The following is a 23,604-nucleotide window of genomic DNA, read 5'->3' as shown; positions in this document are numbered from 1 at the left end:
CATGGGCTTTGAAGACACTGAAACTCAGGATGCAAGGGAGAATGTGCTAAGAGGAAAGCATGCTTGGCAAATCCACACTGTGATCAACTCCTGCCTGGAAACCAATGCTCCCACTGTGGAAGGACGTGTGGATCCAGAATTGGCCTCCACAGTCACTTACGGACTCATTGTTAAAACCGTGTTTATAGAAGACAATCTTACTCGGTTATGAGTGATTGCCAAAGAAGAAAATTTTTTCAAAAAACGTAATCATGAAAATATGCATTTAGTGCATATTTCTTCAAATATACACATTTTTGCAACCAATTTCCTCCAATAAAATGCATATTTGCATATTATTTTCTCAAAAATGTATATTTTGTGTTTGTGAGCACTTTTTCCTAACAGACATTTTGGAATGTAGTTTTTCTGGTTGGAGAACTGCATCACAGCTCCGAGTATATTTCAATAAACTATCTCCAGGGCTTTTTTCACCTGGAACTCGCTGAAACTCATGCTCCAGCACTTTTCAGGTGGGCACCATTGCCACTATAAGAGAACCAGGGAGGCTTTCAAGGTGAGTTCCTCTTTTTTAAAAAATTAAAGATTTTCTAGATTTACAAAAGTACGTGCATTGTATTTTTTTCAGGTTTTAGAGTATTTTCTAAAATAGCACTGATTTTCTCTGTGCTAGAAAGTTTCTTTTTTTTAAAAAAAAATCCCCATTTTTATGTGGTTCTGTTCATTCTGAGTTTCAGGTTTTTTCATACTCTATACAAGCGACACTGCTGTATCTTTCCTCCTTGCTGGCTCTTTTCCTCATTCCTTTATTTCTAATATTACTAGGCACCATACATAACATTTAAAAAACAAGCTGCCTTGCAGGTCCCACTATTTTTCATCATTTTGGAAGTATCAGCAACTGGTGTGAGGTCTCTGTATCTTACTAACTTCTACTTCACATGCTTCCTACTTCCATTTACCTTTTAGATTAAGGGTGGACCTCCAGAAGTTATTGGACTCCACCATCAGCCCTAGCCAGCATGCCCAATGATCAGGGATGGTGGGAGGTGCAAGCAGTTTATTGTAGTGGATGGAGTGTTGGACAAAGGCCTGGAAGCCCAGGGTTCAGATCCCCTATCAGCCAAGAAACTCATTGGGTGTTCCTGGGCAAATCGCTCTCTCAGCCTAAATGAATGAAGAGGTAAGTCCTGCGCTTAGATGTTTCCTGCCCCACTCCCAAACACTGGGAATGGTGCTAAGCCATGCTTTCAGGTTGCTTTGTTTTTATTTCTTCAGATTCAGCACATTTTGCACAAGCTGCCCCCCCTAAAAATACAGAACAAGATATAACAACATCATTATGCAAGAGAGAAATTAATTTGTGAAGTGACCCTTAGTGTCCCCTGCTGCAAAGGTTGTTCTGAAGCTACCAATTTCTTTAAAAACAACTGTAATGTGTCCTGCTGCCATCTGCTGGCTGGCTTCACTTAATATTTAAGAGTTAATAGGCTTCAGGGCTGTTAAAGAGGCCCAGGAGACTTATCAGGCGCCTTGGAGTCCCCAATGCCATACCCTCCAAACATTTATCCAATGAAAATAGGGACATCCTTTGCCATAATGATACTTTTACTATTTATACCCCACACATCTTACTGGGTTGCCCAAGCCACTCTGGGCAGCCATATATAAAACATTAAACATTAAAAAACTTCCCTTTACAGGATTGCCTTCAGATGGCTCGGGTCGGATAACTCCATACTCTCCAACATTTCTCCAATGAATATAGGGACATCTTAAGGAAAAGCAGGGCATTCCGGGATCAAATCAGAAACCGGGACGGCTTCTCTAAATCAGGGACGTCCCTGGAAAACAGGGGCACTTGGAGGGTCTGCGATGCAGCATGTGGATTTCCTGCTTCAACCCACAGAAGTATTTACACCATTTTCAGGACTAGGAAGTGAGGGCAGTTAGCCAAGCAAAAAGGGTTACAGAACAATGGTTGGTGCCACATACCTCAGCCTCTCCCTATAAAGCAGCTGTGGAAATGCCATGGAGGAGTACAGAAAGTTTAGGAGGGCAGATTGAAGTCTGTTGGGGCGAAGCAGAGCAGAATTTGGACCTTCCACTGTGGCCATGTTTGCAGGAAGGGGATGGAACGGTGGGTGGTATGACCAGTAGAGAAGGAAACGTGGATGGCAGGGTATGATTAGTGTAGTTGGAAGGAGATGAATAGCCAAGTTGATTTGGGAAATGAGAGGATTTTGGATGCACGCAGGGTCAGGGCTTAGATACTGGGCAGTTGAGTCGGGAAGTGCTGAAGTCCAAGAAGGGCTGGCGGGTGGGGCAGGCTATCAGGGCAGCAGCACTGCTAATGTTGGGGTTTGGGGAAGCCGAACTCCACTCTGATTGGTAGGGTACCTTAGACATAAACCAGTAGTTCTATTGCAGACCTCGCAAAATAGTCACTTTTGTGGTATGAGACTGAATGGGGATGCCTGCACCTGACATGCCATGATCTTTTTGGTTTCCTCACCCCTGCCCACCACCCCTTCATGCTGAGGGAAGGTGTGGTTCCACTTCGATCTTGCAGGATCTGTTTGGGGTGTTGTCATTACTACAAACCTGAGGTCCACCAACCAGAGCCAGGTGCAAATTACTGGTTCAGTGTTTGATAAAGCCAGCAAGTTGGTGGCTCAGGGAGTGGAACTGATGTATCCAGTGTTACTTTTCTAAAAAAATATTTAGGAGTACTCTCATTTTGACTCAAGAAAACCACCATTTTATAGTTCAAATTGGGAAAAATAAATACAGTAAAGGACAAAAGTACAAAAATTCACAAAATGTTTAGGGGTATGCGTCCCCCTGCGTCACCCCAGAAAAAAAGCACCGGATGTATCTATCAGTGCTTTTCTTCTAGGAAAAAAAGGCGCTGGTACTGCATACCCCTGAGTACCCCCAGAAAAAAAGCATGGACCATACTTCACGAACCATACACAGGCTTTGCGATACAAGTTTAAAGGAATCCATATCTGAATTAGTGTTCCCATTTTTGTGTGGGGTGTGTGTGGGATGAAGGCTTTTTCCTGCTGCTATTGGGACTCCGAAACCCTGGCTGAGCTACTGTAAATTACACGGCGGTGTACCAAACAGACCCCATCTACTTTTTGCCCATCCCAGGTGCAGGACAAATAACTTGGGATGACTCAGCCATCTTGAACAGCCAGTGGGGGAGGGGGGGCATGTTGTGTAGCAGAAGGATAGTTGTGATGTGAGAACAGAAGACCAGGTCTGTGAGAATCAGTTTGCTTGCTCTTTTCCTCCAGTATGAATTTTAATTTTTTTTTCTGCTTTGCAAAAAAGCACTTGCTCTTTCCCACACAAAGTTCACTCTTTTGCAGCAGGAGTTTTATTTTTAGTCGCCCCTCCACCCTCCAATTACTGGTAATGGTTATATGCAGAGAAGAACGAAAAAAAGAGGTTGTGCGAGGCAGGAGTCACAATCCCTTCTACCACTTCATAGCTGCTGTTCCTGTAACCAGCCCTCAACCGCCACCCACCTACCAAAATCACTTCCCTACCTAGCGAAAGCAATATTGGCATCTAGCCCAGAAGAATGAGCAGTAGTAAGATGTAGAAAAGGCTATTGATTCTTCGCACATATGGAAAATCCTACTGATCAATATAAATAGCAGTAAGAATAATAACAACATACACAAAGGTACTGGTAAATCATGTGACTTTATATCCCAACTCTGGATCCCCTATTAAAAATGGAATCGGTTGTCTTTTGTCTACCTTGATTCAAGACTGAATTATTAGCCACATTAAATGACAAATCTCACAGGGGAAAGTAAACTTTGATATTTATTTATTTATAAAACCTGAGAATCAAATATGCAAATGGTATGCCATTACAATATTTAAAATCACAATAGTGATTCCAAATGATCAGAATGAGAAAGAAGAACCTTTTTTTTTGGAAAATGTTAAATCAAGAGGGAAAGGCAAGATTGAGCCAAGATAATTTGTGCTGCTAGCTTAGAATCAGCTTGGGAAACATCTGACCAATTGGGATATGCTAGTGAACCATTCTCTTCTGTCTTCCCCAATGTAAAAGGTCAAATTTCAAAATCCACACTGTAAAAGGCTTCTGAATGCCCATTGTTTGACTTGCAGCATCACTCCATTTTGAAATATACTTCTTTACCCTCCCCTGCCCCCAAATAATAATAAAAGGCTAGGCCATGTTTAAGATGCTAGCTTAAAATTTCTAATTTAAATAAACAAGGGGAACTGAGAAAAAAAGGCTTTTCAGATAATCTACTTACTGCATCTTTGTTGTGCCTGTCCTCATAATTCCTAGGGCCCCAGTTGCTAGAATTAATCACAACCCTCGTTAATTTCCAAAGATGCAGCAGTGACCTCTCCAGCTTTCATTGTGCTTGTTTACAATATTGCTGCTCTGTTCTAATTCCTTTGAAATGCAACAGTAAATCCCACACTTCTCAAAGTGCACAACCTTCCCCCTCCCTCTTCTTGAATAAGTCTCACAAAGGTAGAGAGAGACATCTCTTGGATGGTGGAACAATATGAAGCAGAAATGCATTGTAAGTTCCTGGAAGTATCCAGAAAGCTCCAGGCTTGCTGAACCAATACCAGGGGAAGATGAGCTTACTTAAGAAAACCAATGTGTTGTTATCTGACAAAGCTCTTCCATTTGTGCAAGGACTCTTGCTCTTCCTCTTCCTGGACTCTACCTCCTCCAAATCTGCTCCAGATGGTTGGAGTAACTTCAAGGACAGATTTGGGATGTGTGTGTGTGCAGGCAAAGAAGGAGTGGACATTCTGCTGCATAAGTGGCAATCCTTGCATGAGTATGGGGCAACTTCTTTGGATACAAACTGATATACCTTATCTTTGAGGAGTTGGAGATGGCATTTATAAGTGGTCCATGTTTCACAAGCATATAGTAAGGTTGGTAGTACAATAGCTTTGTAAACAAGCATTTTGGTTTCCCTGTGAATGTCCCGGTCCTCAAACACTCTGCACTTCAATCAGGAGAAAGCCGCACATTGTTAAAACTGTGTTTATGGAAGACAATCTTACTTGGCTACGAGTGATTGCCAAAGAAGAAGAAAGAAGAAGAAGACCTTATCTTCCCATTTCACTGTGGAAGTTGATGAAGCCAATGAAAGCGGTCAGGCCAACAAACTGACCAACTCAAAACAACTGAATCTTAGAAAGCTGTAGGTTAAAGGTAAAGGTAAAGGGACCCCTGACCATTAGGTCCAGTCGTGACCGGCTCTGGGGTTGCGGTGCTCATCTTGCTTTACTGGCCGAGGGAGCCGACGTACAGCTTCCAGGTCATATGGCCAGCATGACTAAGCCACTTCAGGTGAACCAGAGCAGCGCATGGAAACGCCATTTACCTTCCCGCCGGAGCGGTACCTATTTATCTACTTGCACTTTGACGTGCTTTCGAACTGCTAGGTTGGCAGGAGCAGGGGATTCGAACTGCTGACCTTCTGATCAACAAGTCCTAGGCTCTGTGGTAGTTAAGTGGCCTCTAAAAACTCTACCCTAGTTGTGGGTAGACAAATTGGGGGGCAGGCAGAATTTCACTAACTTTCTCACAGGGGAAGCTAAATTCTTCCATAGTTTCTTGAGGGTGGTGTGACTCATCATTAGCAGATGAGAGTAGCATGTGGTATGTGCAGCCAAAGCAGCAGAATTTAACCCCTACTCACCAGCTGAGCGCTGGTCAAATCCAGCTCACTTTGGCTATATGCCCCAGTTCTCCTGCTTGGGAACAGGCATGGAGGTTCAGGTGTGTGGAGCTGTTTGCAAAAGGGTTATCAAAGAGCCCTGTGCTGCGCTTTCCCACCTACTTGTCAAATTTGGTCTACTGGGGTGTGGGGATAAGGATTTGAGCCATCGGCCAGTAAATGTTCTCCACTCCTGCTCTCCATAGGCATCTAGCACGTCAAGGGTTCATTCTTGTTTTCTCCAAGATAGGCTAGTTTTATATTTGCTAAAGCCCCCAATCTAGTAGCATTAAAATGCACCCACCAACACTCAGCAGCCTGAAGGGGTAAAGTCCTAGGAAAGCTTTCTCACATGAGTTTTCTTACTGCATAGATTGGCCCTCATATGAGATCATGTACATAAGGCAAAGTTAAACAGATCTGCTTGTTACTGGATTTTGGAAATGGGATAAGGTAAGGTAAAGGTAAAGGTACGGATACCCCTAAACATTTTGTGAATCTTTGTACTTTTGTCCATTTACTGTATTTTCCCCGATTTGAACTATAAAATGGTGATTTTCTTGAGTCAAAATAAGAGTACCCCTAAACAATTTTTTTAAAGAAAAAAAGCACTGTTTAAGGGTATATGCATGAAAGCTGATTTTACAAATTGTTTTATCAGGGATGAAAAAACCACTGCTCACCTATGCCAAAAAGAGTGATGTTTCGATTGACTCTGTTTCACCTAGTTACAGGTGTTTCTAGAGGGCTCACAAAGAGCTACTCTGTCTTTTCTTTCTATACTATTGTATTTTAAAATTTTGTTGGAAGCCGCCCAGAGTGGCTGGGTAAACCCAGCCAGATGGGTGGGGTATAAATAATAAATTTTTATTATTATTATAGTGAAGCATGTGTCATCCAAACCTGTCTAGGTGGAACCGTTTGCTCTTCTCCTAAATCTATTGGAAAGGATAATATTCTTCCCTGTACAACCTAGATGCACCATACTTGGGCAACATGCAATTTGACCTAGCTGACAAGAGCTACGACAAAGGAAGCTTTAGGTTTAGTGTAGTTAGAGTGCCATCTGCTGATCACATGCAATTCCAGAGAACTCTGCACAACTTCTAGCAGCTTTGGAGCTGTTGTTTAGTGAGGGCCCTGAAACCAAAGCTGCCGACTTAGGTAGAAGTTACACACACATTTTCATTCACTTCAATGAGCGCTCAAATGTTCTTCCTCCACTTCAGGTAATTGCAGCTCATGAGTTCTTCTCGCTTTCAATGCTACAACCACCCCTCTAGCTATGTGGGAGAAAGCATTCATGACTTACCCACCTCGGATACTGCCTCAGCGGCCATGGATGCAATTCCATCATGCTGTGGTTGGAGACAGCTTGAACAATGCCTCGCTCGCATTTCTTCTGCACTGCATGCCCCATTGCCATTTCCGTCATCCCCTCCTGCTGGGAAGGTGACAAGGTCAAGGGAAAGTCTTGTCAATTTCATTGATGCCAATTTCCTCCTCTCTCTCACTCTCTCTGTACTTTGGAGAAATTGGGGGGGAAAAGGTCAGGCAAATCAATTGTCAATTTCAGTGGAGCAAATTAAATGATACGGAATGTCTTTTCATAGATAACCCACATTTTCTCCCTGGACTATTATTCATGCCACCTGTCTATCCTTTTCACACTCACTCTCTGGTTTTTATTAGAAGAAGACTAAGAGAAGAATCCCAAGTCGGTGAACATGCAGAATCTACTGCCACATCTCAAGCCCTGTTTGTTTGTGCTGAGAAGGGCACAACATTGTGGTTGGTGTGCTTTCTCTTGGATTTTTAGCAGAACACCCCAATTGGGGCCCTAAACGTTCTTGTGGGTGCAGCAGGGACCTCTGTAGAGGTATAGGTTTCCCTACCAACAGAGGTGATGGAGGAGCACCTCTTCCAAACCTTATTCCTTTCCAGCAAGCAATATCAGGGAGTCCCTTCCCCTATTTTGTTAGCAAGCCTCCTCAGCAGGCACAGGTGCAGATTCAAAGAGTTTTATGAATTAGGCTCTTAAGGCTCCCTACCCACTTTGGTGTCTGAATTTTCACATGGCTGCTATCAAGATAAAAGTGGGAAGAGGAGGACAATGCACACAGCCTTGAGCTCATGGGAGAAATATCAAGATACAAATATACAACAACAAATAACATTTATGTACAATGTCACAACTCTCAGCAAAGCATGCACACAATATGTTTTAAACAAAAAAAGCTATCTGTGTTCTAGTCTATAGGAATTCTAACTTGCTGCAGCTATAAGGCATTTGGATTTTGGATTTTATACTTTTGTTTATGGCAACTACACAGTATTAAAATAACAGCCCAGTGATGATGAACAGCCTAGTAGTGGTTGGGTGGGAGACATGGAAAACCTGAGTGTGCAGGTGTGCAATAGCATCGTTTTTTCTAAGCAGGGATGAAGTCTCATTTATTTCAAGGAATTACTTTTCAATAAAACATACTAAAGCCAGCCAACTGTGTTTCATTTTGTAAAGGCAGCACACTTGTTGAGTGAATGAAATAATGCATATAGGGGCAAAATGCTTAAACAAACTCACCCCAGTATCCTCTTCCATCTAGCTTGTCCTCTTTCTGCTGTTCTGGGAGGGCCTCCTCCTGAGTGGTCAACATTTCTGATTGCTTAGAAACAGTGAATAAACATCCTTAGCAATGCTGCACGCTGCCAAGTATTGAAGTCTTGGAGCTGCTTCCACATTTTGTGCTCTTTACTTTCTTCACAATTTTCTGATTGAACTTTTTATTCTATTTTAAAGAAAGCTAAGAGTTGACGGCCCTGGGAGCCAGCATGCTTTCTTCCTTTTTACCTCACCATATATTACTTTAGCAAGGTGACAGTGATGCATTCTGAAATCAGGACTACAATCACGTACCTTTTGTCCATGGAAGACCTCCTGCTCCAGCTTTGGTTCTGAAAACCTATTCTGATTGTTCACAGAAGTTCCCTTTCAAGGACATTGTTTGGACAGAAGACTAAACCAGACAGAAGACTCACCTTTATCATTGCAAAAATGAGCCTACCCCCTTGTTGAGCTTGTGCACTCTCCTCTTCCTCCCCCAGTATGGCTGTAACGGAGGGAATTTTAAATTGACAGCAGTTTAGCAAGTCATCTGATCCCTAAATTGGAGTTAATATTCACCATGGTTAGTGAAAACCAACCAACTTCATAATCTATTGTTAGAAACTGGCTTGTTTCCACTAACAATGGTTAAATTAGCCAGTTTGACCAGCTCTGGATGACATGGCATTTTGCGGTTAATTGGAAATGGAAGTGAGTATTTATGGCCACAGGAGATAAAGAGTGGGAGGTGAAGAAACACAGGAACCTGGAGGGTGTCTAGGCTCATTGTTGTGATGTTATGCTATGGTACAGAGCTATTATTGAATGAATATTCCTGTTTACGCAACACCCTTAAAAGGAGGAATAAAATTATCTGTGTAAAACAATTGCTATGCAGCCTGGCTTGAGCTTTGCTTGTTTCAGTCTATGCTTCCTGTTCCTACCTGTTCTTCTAGCTCCAGATTTTGCTGTAAGCTATACAGGTTTGACCTGGATTTGGTAGTCCTGACAATCTGGCCTCCCGTTTTCCATCTTTTCCTTTTGACTTCTGCACAATGGGAGGTTGGCAAATACAGATACTCATTTTATATGATCCTTTGTAAATGTCTTTGTGGTTAGATAATCCTTTTGTGCTACATTTGGTGGTGAATCTCATCTGTTTATCAAAACACTTTGCTTGCTCACCTTTCATTGTTCTGTTGGCAGCTTTGCTTTCCAATGCCTGTAAGCAAATGTCACCAGCTAGGCCTCTCAAATGTCCAACAAGATGCAATTTACTTTTCTGCAGATCCCTTCCAAATTCACCGCGTTGTTAAATTCCAGTTCAGAAATATTAAACAATGCTAGCTATAGAAACACCCCCAGTTGGTTTGATATTTAATTTTTTGAATACAGACCATGGCTGGGGAACCAGGGGTCCTCCATAAGTTGCTGCACTACAACTCCTGCCATTCCTGACCATGCCGGCTGGGGCTGCAGGATTTCATAGGAGTGATTGTACATAGTAGCTAAGAGACAAGAATAAGAAAAGTACCAGGTTCAAATTTCACCTTTGCCATGAACACAATAAGTAGCCATAAGACTGGAGTGAGCTTTATTTGATAGTCAAATGCACTCACTATTGTAACACTCAAATTGCCCCATGTGGTTCAGTAACATTCTTTATGCTTGCAGCACATTATAATGTTGAGGACTGTAGCTGACTTACTACAGGTGTTTCACACATCTTAATCTGTAGTCTGTTCCGCTGAGATACCAGAAAAAGCTGCAATGCCTAACATACTTGGTCACTCCACACAGTAAAAATGCACGGGATTGCACTGCACAATATGGAATTTGTCCTTAATGAAGGTTGTTATTGAAGTGTGTTGGGCAGTATACAGACAATAGATGAGTACTATTTGGAGTTCTGGTTTTGATATCAGCCTTCTGTTTTTTGTTGATTCTTTGTGCTACCCCTCTTTTGCTGTTAGGGCTTGTCCACACTTGCGCTTGTCCATGCTTTCTAGGCACAAGTCCAAGTTTTTTGTTTGTCCCACCATTTCCCCTGGGAAAACCTACTGTTTACCGCTGAATCAGAACAAATGTCAATCTGCAGAAAAACTGTTTAATGTTGTTCCAATTAAGTGGTAAACAGCAGGTTTCCGGGGGAGGGGGAGCAGTGGATGATACTTTATATTCTTTTGTTAATTACCTGCACGTGGGTTACAGATCTCATTATTTTCCTCCCACACGTTTAACACTGTAAATGCTGTTGTAGCTATATTAAAGTATACAAGGACAAATAAATGCTTTAAAAAAATCCAGCTCTATATTCTGTTTCCATCTGTTGTCAAAGAGGTCAAACAGCCAAGGAAGCTTGCTGCATTGCAACTTGGAAGCAGTGTGAACTCCCCAACAAACAGATGAAGAAACACTAGTATCACCTCAGTTCCTTTTAAGGATCAGTACTAAATCATCTCCCTCCCACTCTCAATGGAGCCATACTTAAAAATATATACAGTGGTACCTCAGGTTACATACGCTTCAGGTTACAGACTCTGCTAACCCAGAAATTGTGCTTCAGGTTAAGAACTTTGCTTCAGGATAAGAACAGAAATCAGGCTCCGGCGGTGCGGCAGCAGCAGGAGGCCCCATTAGCTAAAGTGGTGCTTCAGGTTAAGAACGGTTTCAGGTTAAGAATGGACCTCCAGAACGAATTAAGTACTTAACCCGAGGTACCACTGTACAATCACAAAGCTAATATTACATATATGCTATTAGGGTCTAAATTGGTGGTTACCGATTAGAAATGAAACCTTGGGTTTGAAAGAACATAAGAAGAGTCTGCTGAACAGGCCAGTGTCCCATCTAGTCCAGCATCCTGTTCTCACAGTGGCCAGGATGGAACTTGCTCCCACAGCAGGCAGTGATGGCCCCCAGCTTGGATGGCTTCAAAAGAGGATTGGACAAATTCATGGAGTATATAAGGCTACCAATGGCTACTAGCCTCCATTGCTATGCTCTCCTTCCATGGTGAGCAGCAGTATGCCTCTGAATACTGGAAATCACAAATAGGGAAAACGCTTTTGTACCCAGGTCCTGCTTGCAGGTTTCCCACGGGCATCTGGTTGGCCATTGAGAGAAATTTGATGCATGTTATCTATTCCAGAAAGGCTAATATGCCTGCAAATTTCATCTAGACCTGTGAAAGTTACGGGTGTTTTCAATTTCCCATTATATTGAATTGTACTTTCCCTACTGAAATAAGACTTGGCTGCTGAGCAGAATTGGAAGCACACTGGACTGAGGTTTTCTTGTTTCAGAAGTGCTGCAGCGGGGTCCCAAGCAAATCTTGATGTACTGTAGGTGCACACTTTTTTTGCTTTTGTAAAGGTAAAGGTAAAGGGACCCCTGACCATTAGGTTCAGTCGTGACCGACTCTGGGGTTGCGGCGCTCATCTCGCTTTATTGGCCGAGGGAGCCAGCGTACAGCTTCCGGATTATGTGGCCAGCATGACTAAGCCGCTTCTAGCAAACCAGAGCAGCACACGGAAACACCATTTACCTTCCCACCGGAGCGGTACCTATTTATCTACTTGCACTTTGACATGCTTTCGAACTGCTAGGTTGGCAGGAGCACGGACCGAGCAACGGGAGCTCACCCCGTCACGGGGATTCAAACCGCCGACCTTCTGATTGGCAAGTCCTAGGCTCTGTGGTTTAACCCACAGCATCACCCATGTCCCTTTTTTCCTTTTGTACAGGTACAAAAATACACGTGTGCTTGCTCAAAAATGTAATGGAAGGTGGGGAGTACTAATTAGGGGCAGATACCTTCTATCAAAGTTTGCCCACTGATGAAGGCTGCAAGCAGTAGAATAGAATAGCCATTACTGGGGGGAAAGGGGTGTTTAGAAGCTATTGTGACAAACCCACACACATAGTAAAAGGGGCTAGATTGGGGAAAAACCAGGAGATACAGCTGTTATCATCTGGTCCACTAAAATAATTCAAAATACACTGTTGCATTTTTTATATGCTTTCTGAACGGATAAGTATGATCAGAAACGTCTTCTCCATTTTTTAAAAAGTTCCTAATAAGAGTTCTCTGGAGTCAAAGAGCGACAGAAGGAGGCAAAGTTCGCCAGCTGCCGGCGCAGACTTGAAAGAGACCCTCATTGCATTCCCACCCGCCCCATTTCATTTTTAATTTGTATGCCGCCTTCCTATATTGCCCCCAAGGCGGTTTACAAGCCGCAGGAACAACAAAACACACAAACCAAGATCACACATGCGTTGCAAATAAGTCGTAGCAAAGAGGGGGGAAAAGACTGAAAAACAAAAGAAAAACGTTCGCACAGCCTCTCCCTCCTTTGAGTGCCACCCCCTCCACCCGAATGTTTCTGGTAGTTCAGGCTTCCTCTCTCCTCCTCCCCGCAACCCGCTGGGGGAGGGGGGAAGGACTCCCCGCTCAGCCAATCCGGGGCGACCGGGGCCCAGGAACCGGAAGCGCGTGCCCGACGTCACAACGGTGGCGATGGCGCCTGCGCAGCGACACGTCTCCCTCCTCTGCTAGCGCTGGCGCTGCTGGGGGCCGAAGTGGGAGAGCGAGAGGAAGAGGTGGTGGGGGGCGGGGGGGCGAAGCGGGCGGACGCGCTCCAGAAGCCAGTGGGTGGGGCAGGCAGGCAGGCGGGCGCTGCTCCTGTTCTCGCGGGATCCCCGGAGCGGCCGCTGCTTCGCCTGGCGCTGGCTGGAGGCGAGCGGCGAGCGCCGGGAGAGGAGAGCCGAGGGGGGCGGGGCGTGTGAGCGGCCATGGCGGGGCAGCAGTTCCAGTACGATGACAGCGGCAACACCTTCTTCTACTTCCTCACCAGCTTCGTGGCCCTCATCGTCATCCCCGCCACCTACTACCTGTGGCCTCGGGACCAGCACTCGGGTGAGTAGTAGGCGAGGGCGAAGCCGCTCCAGCTCCTCCGGCCGCGGTGGGCCTGGCGCCGCCGCGTGTGGGTGGCGAGCCCCGTCCCTCTTCTCTGGCGGGTCCCGGGAAGCCCACCTCCCGCCCCGCAGCTCCCCCTCGAGGGGCTTCGCGCTCTCCCTCCCCGAGCTCCTTCAGCCGAGCTGCTGGGAAGACGCTGCCGGTCTCACGCCGCTGCCACACTCCTGAAAGGGCTGCCAGTCGAGGCTCTCTTTTCCTCCAGCTGTTTGGGTCGAGCCTCTGGAAGTGGGCAGAGGAATCCTAGAAGAAGAGTGGGGTATTTATTTATTTTAAAAAGGAACATATCAGTGTAGGTGTTTTTGGCTTGCAGGTTTTCATGTTGCAGGACCTGCAAATGCACATCAGGTGCGTTTGGGGTGTCACGTGTGAAAGGAAGACAATATTAACGCGTGGAATGAAAGCCTAAGGCTTACGTAAACGTGGAGCAGGCAGCCCTCGTTGACTTCGCTGGATGCACTCACTGACTGTATACTCCAGATCAGAGTCCTATATTCAGTGCTTGATCTATCTGGGGAAGATATCACGGACTGCTCTGTTTAAGTGGGTTAGGAGCTTTCATGTTGAAAGGGAAGACTTTTTTCTTCCTGATTGTGAGCATGACAGAGATAAGGGCCAAGCAATCTTCATTACATGGCTTCTTTGCCTGTGCACTGTGAAGCTGCCTTGGGAGGAAGTTGTAGTAGCTTGTAGCGTGATAAAGATGTGAAGTAACGATCCCTATCATTTCAGTGAGTGCTTCAGAATAAATCGGTTTGTATCAAGCTCTGTTTCGGTGTAGCTTTTAGCCTAAAACGAATCTTCACTTGAGAACTTGGTAGTTAGTACACTGTACTCCACACCCCATTCGACTTTGTAGTTTTAATTTCCAGGCTCCTAGACGACTATTGGGGAATGTTTGCTGCTTCTCAGTATTTAGAACATATGTCATTATGGACAAGGATGCAAACATTGTTGGAAAGTTTGAGAGGCTGTGAGTTTTTCTGAAGCTAGATAGGAGGAGAAACCTGCTCCTGACCTTTGCAGCAAACCAGCCAGCAAATAATAGTATCTCATAGATACTGAGCATCCCTTGTTGCAACCCTTGTTACAGAGGTTGTGAAGTCATGGAGGTTTAAAAGACTAACCAGCCAAAAAACCAACTTTGTTACTTGGTTCTATTAATAAATAGGCAGAAATAAGTAGGGAATCATTTTGTAACATCTTGCACTTCAGAAGCCTCTTTGCTCAGCTGAATTTTTTTGTTAAGGTGCTGCAACACCTTATGTCAGTATCTAAAGTAGCTGTTTACAGATGTCAGCAATGGCTGATCCTAAAGCCAATAACACGTATTTTGATCTTCATGTCATTTGTGCACACATTTTAAAAGTTAATTAACCTGATATTCTAATAGAATATCTGTTAGGACACAGAACACCTAAAATAATAAGTGTTTCCTACAGGATACAAGTTGATAAAAGAACTGATAGCAGAACTGGGCAGACAGTTTTCATTTGACCCAATGCATTATTGCAAAAGTCCCAAAATGAGGGAAACTGTATTTGCAACCATCCCTGTCTTATGTGGCATTCTTCCATACAATACACCATTGTACTATGTTAAGCAATACAATACACTCTAAGAATGACATGTCCTAAGTTTTGAATCTGTCTTCCTGGATTTTATGGCTATTTTTTTCTTCATCCCTTAGCATCATCTGAAATCATTAGTCTAATGGGATCCTGAAGCTAGATTGAAGCTGTCTAGTTTCCTGATATGTGGCTGGTGATGCATATATCTAAAGCATCTTTGCCGGATTCCTAGCCAACCTTTTCCTGAAAAGAAAGAGATACTGCCAAGGAATTCTGAATAATTTTCTGTTTCTGACTGGCTCTGAATTAGAACCTGCTTTAACATCCTCTTTTCATTTAGTTTCATAGTCCTTTACTGGGGAAAAGTAACCATTGTTGTCCCACATGCAACAGTGAATTGTGGTTTGTTATGGCTGTACTGGGCAATAGTTCTCTCTCTTTTAAAGTAGGTCTGGAGGTTGAGGCAGAGTTCATTTTTGAAAAACAGAATGTTGCCCTGAGTGTTCACGCCAACTTTTTAATTCTGATACCTGAGACTTCAAGGTAAACGGTATGTTTGAAAACTAGTGCAGGACTTGAGTTGATGTTTGAGTTACCAGATTGTGCCATGAACTTTATTCTGAATTCCTAGTGGAGTACCGTATTTTTCGCCCCATAGGACGCACCGGCCGATAGGACGCACGTAGTTTTTTTGGGGGGAAATAAAGAAAAAAAATTATTCCCCCCCCCCAGGTGCGGGGCTGGGGCGGGGGAAGCCCGAGCTTCCCCCGACCCCAGCCCCCAGAACAGGCTGCTATCCGCTAGCCGTGGGAGTCGCGCGGCTCTCCCACGGCTAGCGGAGCGCTGCGCGAAGCCCCAAGCTTGGGGCGTGCTGAGCTCAGCGCGCCCCAAGCTTCTGGGTGCAGGCAAGCTCTCCGCTAGCCGTGGGAGAGCTGCGTCTCCCACGGCTAGCGGATAGCTTCCTGAAGCCTGGAGAGCGAGAGGGGTCGGTCCGCACCGACCTCCCTCGCTCTCCAGGCTTCAGCGAAAGGCTGCATTCGCCCCATAGGATGCACACACATTTCCCCTTCATTTTTGGAGGGGAAAAAGTGCATCCTATAGGGCGAAAAATACGGTAATTATTGTGTTACAAACAAACTGACAGACTTTCAACTCATTGGCAAACAGGTAAGTTAAACTAAAAGCCTGCCTTCGGTCATCCATATATCACAATAAAACATTTGCTTTATAAGATAGGACTTAATCTATGGCAGGCATAGGCAAACTTGGCCCTCCAGATGTTTTGAGACTGCAGTTCCCATCATCCCTGACCACTGGTCCTGTTAGCTAGGGATGATGGGAGCTGTAGTCCCAAAACATCTGGAGGTCCTAGTTTGCCTATGCCTAGTCTATGGCCTTGGTCAGACATAACACCAAATTACATTACAGTCATACCTCTTCTTGCAAACGCTTCATGTTGCATTTTTTTGGGTTAAGAATGCGGCAGACACAGAAGTGTTTACTTCTGGGTTTCACCACATGCGCAGAAGCATTCTGTGCAGTTTGCACATGCGCAGAAGTGCTCTCTTGCAGTTCACGCATGTGCAGAAGCACCACTCTGGTTGTGGACTTTTCAGGGTGTGAACGGCACCCCAGAACGGATGGTGTCCGCAACCAGAGGTACCACAGTACTTGGACTTGTGAGTTTCTCACTCTCCCCTTTTCTTGCACATCTGCAAGGAGAAGACTGGAAGTTTTGGTTCCACTTTCAATGAACCACTATTTAATTTTGTGTGTGAACCCTAAACTTTGGCTTATCTTAATGCTAGTTTATTTGAAACAAGCCAGCTTCATAAATCATGGTTTGAAGTTGACATAAACCACGGTTAAGAATAATTACAGTGTGTCTGGTTCAGATGTAGCACTATACTGTGGTTAAAAAGTAAAGTGAATGATTTTGGTCTTTTCCTTTGGGCCAAGCTCGTGGACATGCAAGTAGTAGTGCATGAACCAGGGGCTTTTTCACATGACATATAAGCACAGCCTAGTGTTGCATCAAAATCAGACCTCTGTCTAAAATCTTATTTAGCTACTTAAAATTCTGTATGTGGAAGCAGCTGTTGAACAACGTTGCTGCTTGTAAATTAAAAGTGGCAATTGGAAGAAGAAATACACGTCGTTCTGCCAAACATGGTGTTCCAGAGTTAGGCACTTTCTGGGGACTTGGCATGCCATCTGGTATTGCTGCTTGTTTCCACCTCTGCCATGCCATGCTGGTGTCAGGGTTTTCTTCGCTTTGTCACACAATGCTTGTAAAGCCTGTGTGTGTTTGTGTGTTGTGGAAACACTTCACATTGCTCAGTGGTGTATACTGTTTAGCATAGCTGCAGCTAGCCTAATTTTCCAAATATTAGGAACAGACTACATTGCACATTTGGAGGTTGAAAGGGTCATTAAATAAGCCAGCATGTATAATTTATGCCGTTTTGAATAGTATATGCAAATGGGCTTTAGGGACAAAATTTTCAAAAATGTGATGGGGAAAGAGGTTATACAACTGATGGGGTAAAGCTTCCTGGCGCCCTCTGGTTTTAGGAAAATGTTGCAATTTGTGCCGTTGCTGGAACTTGCTTTGCAGGTGGTGCACCTTGCGCTTCAGCCGTTGGCCACAAGCTGCACAATCATGTGGTTGTCTAAAATGTTTCCTTTAGATTGTTTTCACCATTGCACAGAGGATGCACTTCTATCCATCATGTAATAAAGATAAAGAGCAGTGTTGCTGATGCTCTCTTTATTCTTGTTTTGTATATATGTGTGTCTATAGATCTGTTAACATTTCGTTTTTCTCAGATTGCAGTTCAGAATGATGAAATGTGACATAGGTTGGTGGTGTGAATTGCATGACTGGCCCTTGGAAGACTATGAACAGCAAGAATACTGGGCTGTATCATACTCTTGCAGCAGCAGGGTTGAACAGACTTGGAGAGTGCAAGTTACAGGAGGGAGGAAAGAGTGAGAAGTTCCAGTTTTAGGAGAGGAAATCTTACTGCACACCACTGTCTTAAGTTGTTTATGTTGGTGCTTTACAGTGCAGTCTTCGCCGTCTTAACTCTGAAGTAAGTTCTATTGAATTCAATAGAGCTTACTCCCAGTTGGTGGGGTTAGGATCACAGCCTTCCTGCTTCTAATGTTGCAGATGCACAACATTGATGCATTTGATTAATGGTTGCAGACAGCTTCTAAATAGCTTCTCATCTGTGGTGGGTGAATTACCCCACCCCCGTGACAATCAAAGTTTAATTTTGGGGGACAGAGAGAAACACAAATTAAGGCAGATACGTTGCTGGTAGGTAGGCAGGCAAACATTATGTATCAGTGTCTTTTGGTATACCTTTACTGCAATCCAATTTTGTAGAGTTATTTTAACTTCTAATGTGTATTAGACCTAGTCATATATCACAGGGTTTCAGTTTAATAGGGAACAATGTCTTAAGGTGTCCAAAAATGAGGTGCTGCATTTTTTAACAATCTTTAAATGTTATAACTTTTGCACTATGATATGTGCACACAGAAGAATGTGAAATGGTACTCCTTGTTTCTTTTTTTTAATAGGTGTTGTCAAAATGGCTGTGGCGTTAAGCCTGTTGAATTCAGCACCCTTCAGGTGGTGGTTCACTTCAAATTCTTACATCGCTTCTAATGATGGAAAATTAACATGCAGTTCAACTTGCCATCCATCTATATCAGGAGCAGAATGTATAATTACTTATTTTACTGTTTTGGTTTAAGTTCCATAGAATATTGCACTGCTTGGGGAATGATAATGGGGCCTTGTTGGGCTGAGTTTACAGTATTTCTAGAGAACCAAGCTATCTTGGCACTGAGCAGTAAATGTTCATTTGATAGCTCGATGCCTGTCTGATTATTTAGATCTCAGAGTTTTAACATATTGTGTAGGACTATTCTAAAAATATTCATGTTATCATTTGAGTATAAATCATTACATCCACCGCAGTAAAAATCTTTACTGTGTAGAGTTGCTGGAAAACCATTTGATCATGAAAAATAGTAAATTCTGATTAACCTTGACTTAAGGTGATTATGAACGTCAGTGTGTGTGTGTGTGTGTGTGTGTGTGTGTGTGTAAGAGGTGTATTGAGAAGCAGGTGTTCAGATGACAAAAGTACAAACAAGCTGACTTCTGGCTGCTCCTTAGTATGCAAACTTGCACATCTATATTCATGCTGGTGGGGGATGGCTGCAGACAATAAATCTTAATGTTTTATTTTATGTGTTTATATTGGGTGGTATCCAGTATTGTCCGTTTGGTGGAATGAATGAATAGCAGAATGTCCCCTAACTCATCAAAGCATATTTCGAGGAACTAGTGGTGAGGGGGAATTTTGGGTAAATACATTAAAAACATCATTATTACACAAAGCAAAATCTTATCACATTCAAGTTTTATCTCTCTGCCAGTCACCTTACTTAAGACTCATTGAACATAGTGTGTCTCATTTCTGCATAAGCATGCATAGGATTATGTTGTAAGACAAGGTTGGTTGGTTTATGAGCAGTTATTTAGCTGATATGGTTTTGCGTTTTCTATGAAGCAAGACTGAATAGTTGCACCACAATATTTATGTAAATTACCATGGGTTAGTTTGTCTTCCTGCTTTTGCTAGGTGTATGTAGGTGCTTGTGGTATGACAGAACATTAGTTTAGTACTCTTAAACCAGTGATCGCCAAACTTGGCCCTTCAGCTGTTTTGGGACTACAATTCCCATTATCCCTGACCACTGGTCCTGTCAGCTAGGGATGATGGGAGTTGTAGTCCCAAAGCAGCTGGAGGGCCAAGTTTGGCCATCACTGTCTTAAACAATGGGGCTTTAGTATGGATCTGAGCTACTTTTTTAAAACGGCATTTGTTTACTTGGAAGTAACTCTAACTAATTTCAATGGGACTTGCTTCTCTGTATGCATATTTAAAATTGCATCCTTAAAAGTCCTGTAAACATGCAGCTTCATTTTTACACACTTCTTGAGAAATCACAAGCCCTGAGCTTTCTGCCAGTTAATTTGACCTTGTATTTGAAATAAAAGTGTAAATTGTGTCAAGTTTGTGTGTGTGTTTACTAAAATAAGAGCGCTCTTAAACATACTTGAACAGATCTACTGAGCATGTCACAAAAATATCTGTTCTTGGTCGGTATGGTGTGATTATGTTGGTACTTTCTTCAAGAACATGTACTTGATAATTGCAGGAAGCAGCTGCTACAGTTAGCAACGAATTCTAAGAGTGTACACATTTGACTTGTGAAAAATCTAGGATGATCTCAGTGGATCTGCTTTCTGTTTCCTTAAACTGTAGCGTCTTCTATACTTGAACCAAATCATAGGTTCAAGCTACAATTTTGGTTCAGCTCGATGAGTGTTCCATGGAAGCTCACATACTTCCTATGAATTTGACTGATTTACTAGTTGTATATATGGATGGGATTCAGTTTGCATTTAAATCCACCTAATCCATACATCTCCAGTCAAGGTAAAATATGCACAAAACTGCACTTATTGCTGAAAATAACATATATAAATTCATCATACTGGGGAACATTGCTTTCCAAAAATGTCTGTATTGGGCAGAATTGAGTACAAATGTATATATCAGTAGAAGTGCACACAAAAATGCTGATGAATTTCCATGAGGCTTAAAAAAAATTAAAATGTGGAGAACTGAACTTGAGATTGGAAAAATGATGACCTGGGAGCAACCAAAATCGACAGTTTCATCTATCCCTAGTTGCACATCACATTTTTTTGTCTCGAATCTGAAAGCTGCTCACAGTGTTTGGAGAACATCAACTGTTCAATTAACATTTGAACCCATGCAGCATAAAAATGTAGAGCTTTTTGTTGGATTCCAGTGTTTCCCAAAGTTTTGGTCCATGCTTGTATGAAGGCATTTATGTCTTTGCAGATTACTTGAATAAATTATTTAGCACATTCCTTACAGAAAATAGACTTAAAATTCAAAGTTCTAATGTCAAGTATCATTAAGTGCTTTTAAAAAAACTGTGCATATGCTTCTTGGTTTGTTTGTATTACTTACTGCAATTTAGCCCACTGTGTAATGGAAGAGCGAAAACAAGCCATCATGTTCTTAACCAGTGACGCACAACAGTAATAAATGAGTTGGAAAGATAAACATTTTTTTTTTAGTTTCAAGAACCTATTTGCATCTTGAAACAGTGGTAAAGAATAGTATGTTATCGCTTTCAAAATAATTAAAGAGGAATGTGCAATTTAAGTAGAGAGACTGCACTTGTTCCACTCCCGAGATTTACCAAGAACACACATGTATGATTGTGACCAAATGATTGGGAATGGTACCTCTTAACCTCCCTTAAAAGCAAAGCTAATATTTTGATTAATTCTATTTCCATGGCCAGGAGAGTGTGGGAAGTGTAGAAACTGGGATACCTTAGATCAGGAGTGGCCAACTCCCAAGAGAGTGCGATCTACTCACAGAGTTAAAAACTGGCAGTGATTTACTCCCTTTTTTGGGGTTTGGGTCAAAGTTGTTAAGTTTTTTCAGGGAGGAGGTAAAAGGTTTTTTTAGGGGAGCCACATTTGTTCAGCTTCTTGTGGGGAGCCAGTGATCTACTGCAGATGTCCAGTGATCTACCGGTAGATCACGATCTACCTGTTGGACCTGCCTGCCTTAGATAAAGAGAGAACTTGCTCCCTTACTCCTAAAGGAAAGCAGTGTGGCTTCAGGCAGAATGCCTATCAAATACATGTGTTAAATGTCAGGCTGCATAAAAGTCAAGACTAAAGCAGACTTAACTTTACTTAAGCACCATTTATAATTACTTGCTGGATCAAAGAGATAGTGGGAATTATCAGCATAATGATAGCAGTGCCGTTAGTTAGAGCTAAAAGGGACCAGGCTAGAAGACTGCCCTTTACATGTAATGCCAAAGCAGAATAAAAGGGGGACAACTTAGGATGGAAAGAAACACACCTCAGCTCAGTTCTTTTACCTTTATTATTATCAAGATGGCATTACAACTAGAGTTCTTTGGTTCTAAGGCTCTATTTAAATGCTTGGATGTTGCACATGCATGTAGAATTGCAGTGCCAGAATTAATGTTGAAAGTTGGATCTACAACACTTCTATTGCAGAGGGTTGGAAAATATTTAAGCACAGTCCTTAACATGCATAGTTAAAATTTCACTTTAATAAGGGTATTTATCTTGCATTTTTCTGCATTTTACAAATATTTCTGCATTTTAAGATAAGAAACAAGTTGCCTTGACTTTACAATGCTTTGTGTAAATTAATTCAGTTTGAGATTTGAAAGCCTATTTAAATTTTGCTTATTCAAGCATTTCTATTGTGACATCCAAGCAAAACCTCTTTAAAACATAACTGCAAGACAACTGAGTTGATTTACATAATGGAGGACATAGGTTTGCATAATATATAAGCATGAACAACCTTTTCACCTCTGAGGTTCATACTGTATCTATAAAATATCTGGTTCATTATATCAAATTGCATATTTTGCTTTAATTTATATGTTTAATATCACTCAAGGAGAAGACTTCAGGTTGTGCTTCTCCTTTTGATAAGTAAATGGATAATTTATTTAGACTGTTGCAGTATGTAACTATATGGACACATTGTAGTTGTCTATTGTATCTTCTTTTGTGTGAACCTGTAATTGAAGATGATACTATGGCCCAGTTTATATGTAGCAGCAAGCAATAGCTATTGGTTTACTGTGAATGTAGAGATCACTCTCGCTTCACTCCTCCACCAGCAAAAATGGGTGTTTGTCTTAGTCTTATGTCCAAATGGGCAATTGCAGTCTGTTTTGCCCAACAGCAAACCCTTGTCTTCATGTAATGGCTTGTTTGAGGAAACCTTAACCCGCAGTCTGGAAGTAATGCTAAACTGAGGATCTTGGTTTGGTAATCCCCACTCATTCTAGAAGAAGGGTGAAGCAGGAGCTATTTGCACATTCATGGTAAACTGTTAATTAATATTTATATGGTGTGCAAATAAGTGCCTATGAAAGAGTTGAAATCTTAGTCTTTATAGTTAAATTATAATTTATTTATTTTTATTTTAAGGTTTGAGCAGATTCAAGAAATCCAAGTCACTACTTGTTTTGCTACTACCAAAATTTAAAACGATCTTTTTCCTTCACAGAGCAAATTCGCTTAAAGAATTTAAGAAAAGTGTATGGAAGATGCCTGTGGTATCGATTACGGTTGTTAAAACCCCAGCAGAATATAATTCCCACCATAAAGTAAGTATCGTTTATTATCTAGAATTTCTGTTCTGTTATTGTAGTTAATGCAATGTTACTTTTCAGTTGAAAATGTAATGTGGCTTTCTGTAGTATGATGCCGGACGATCATTTGCATTACACCCATAGGTCTTAGTAGACTTGTGGGTGGACTGACGGGATCATAACTATAAAGAAGCTATAAAGAAACTATAAAGAAGATCAAAGGTTGAACAACACATCATGGAAGGATTCCATTGGGAATCCAAAGTGAATGGTTTGGATCTGCAACTTTACTAAGCAATTGTGCTCCTGATTTTAAACTGTGTTCTGGGGTTCTTAAGAAGTTTATTGGGGGTTCTTCAATGTGAACATAAGTAGCAGACAAACTTCACTGAAGGATGAGTTACCCATCACTATTGATCTTAT

At 42.4% G+C, this 23,604-nt stretch overlaps 2 protein-coding genes across 4 annotated transcripts in view; one reads left to right on the top strand and one right to left on the bottom strand.

Moving 5' to 3' along the window:
- Window positions 1-447: 447 nt before the first annotated feature.
- LOC310760249 (uncharacterized protein) lies at window positions 448-12,751 on the bottom strand. 3 transcript variants are annotated; one of them, XM_083608459.1, is made up of 5 exons: window positions 12,615-12,751; window positions 9,750-9,860; window positions 8,332-8,413; window positions 7,060-7,271; window positions 448-566 (listed from the first exon to the last, which is right to left on the bottom strand). In XM_083608459.1, the coding sequence occupies exons 1-5, from the start codon at window positions 12,625-12,627 to the stop codon at window positions 529-531; spliced, it is 456 nt and encodes a 151-aa protein (XP_083464585.1). In that variant the 5' UTR covers window positions 12,628-12,751; the 3' UTR covers window positions 448-528. The 3 variants fall into 3 exon arrangements, 2 of the variants coding, with proteins under 2 accessions (XP_083464585.1, XP_083464586.1); XM_083608460.1 differs by having other exon boundaries at window positions 448-528; XR_014546846.1 differs by lacking the exon at window positions 448-566 and having other exon boundaries at window positions 6,646-7,188; window positions 8,332-12,751.
- Window positions 12,752-12,837: 86 nt separating this feature from the next.
- SEC63 (SEC63 homolog, protein translocation regulator) overlaps window positions 12,838-23,604 on the top strand; it is a 32,345-nt gene continuing 21,578 nt past the window's right edge. The window contains exons 1-2 of the mRNA XM_083608347.1: window positions 12,838-13,270; window positions 23,097-23,196. Coding sequence (XP_083464473.1) covers window positions 13,147-13,270; window positions 23,097-23,196 — 224 coding nt within the window. The 5' untranslated portion in view covers window positions 12,838-13,146. The remainder of the gene's footprint in view (window positions 13,271-23,096; window positions 23,197-23,604) is intronic.

This window comes from Podarcis filfolensis (assembly GCF_964270895.1).
Source record: "Podarcis filfolensis genome assembly, chromosome: 3".
In the NCBI taxonomy this organism is placed as follows: Eukaryota; Metazoa; Chordata; class Lepidosauria; order Squamata; family Lacertidae; genus Podarcis; species Podarcis filfolensis.
This window is presented reverse-complemented; position numbering and strand designations above follow the sequence as displayed.

What these genes read in the sequence shown, in the direction of transcription:
- LOC310760249 (XM_083608459.1), bottom strand. An exon ending in CCCCTGGTTCCCCAGCCATG is followed by an intron (nt 8,414 to 9,749) that starts GTCTGTATTCAA and finishes ACTGTTTCTAAG; the next exon opens with CAATCAGAAATGTTGACCAC. An exon ending in AGATGGAAGAGGATACTGGG is followed by an intron (nt 7,272 to 8,331) that starts GTGAGTTTGTTT and finishes ATTTCTCCAAAG; the next exon opens with TACAGAGAGAGTGAGAGAGA.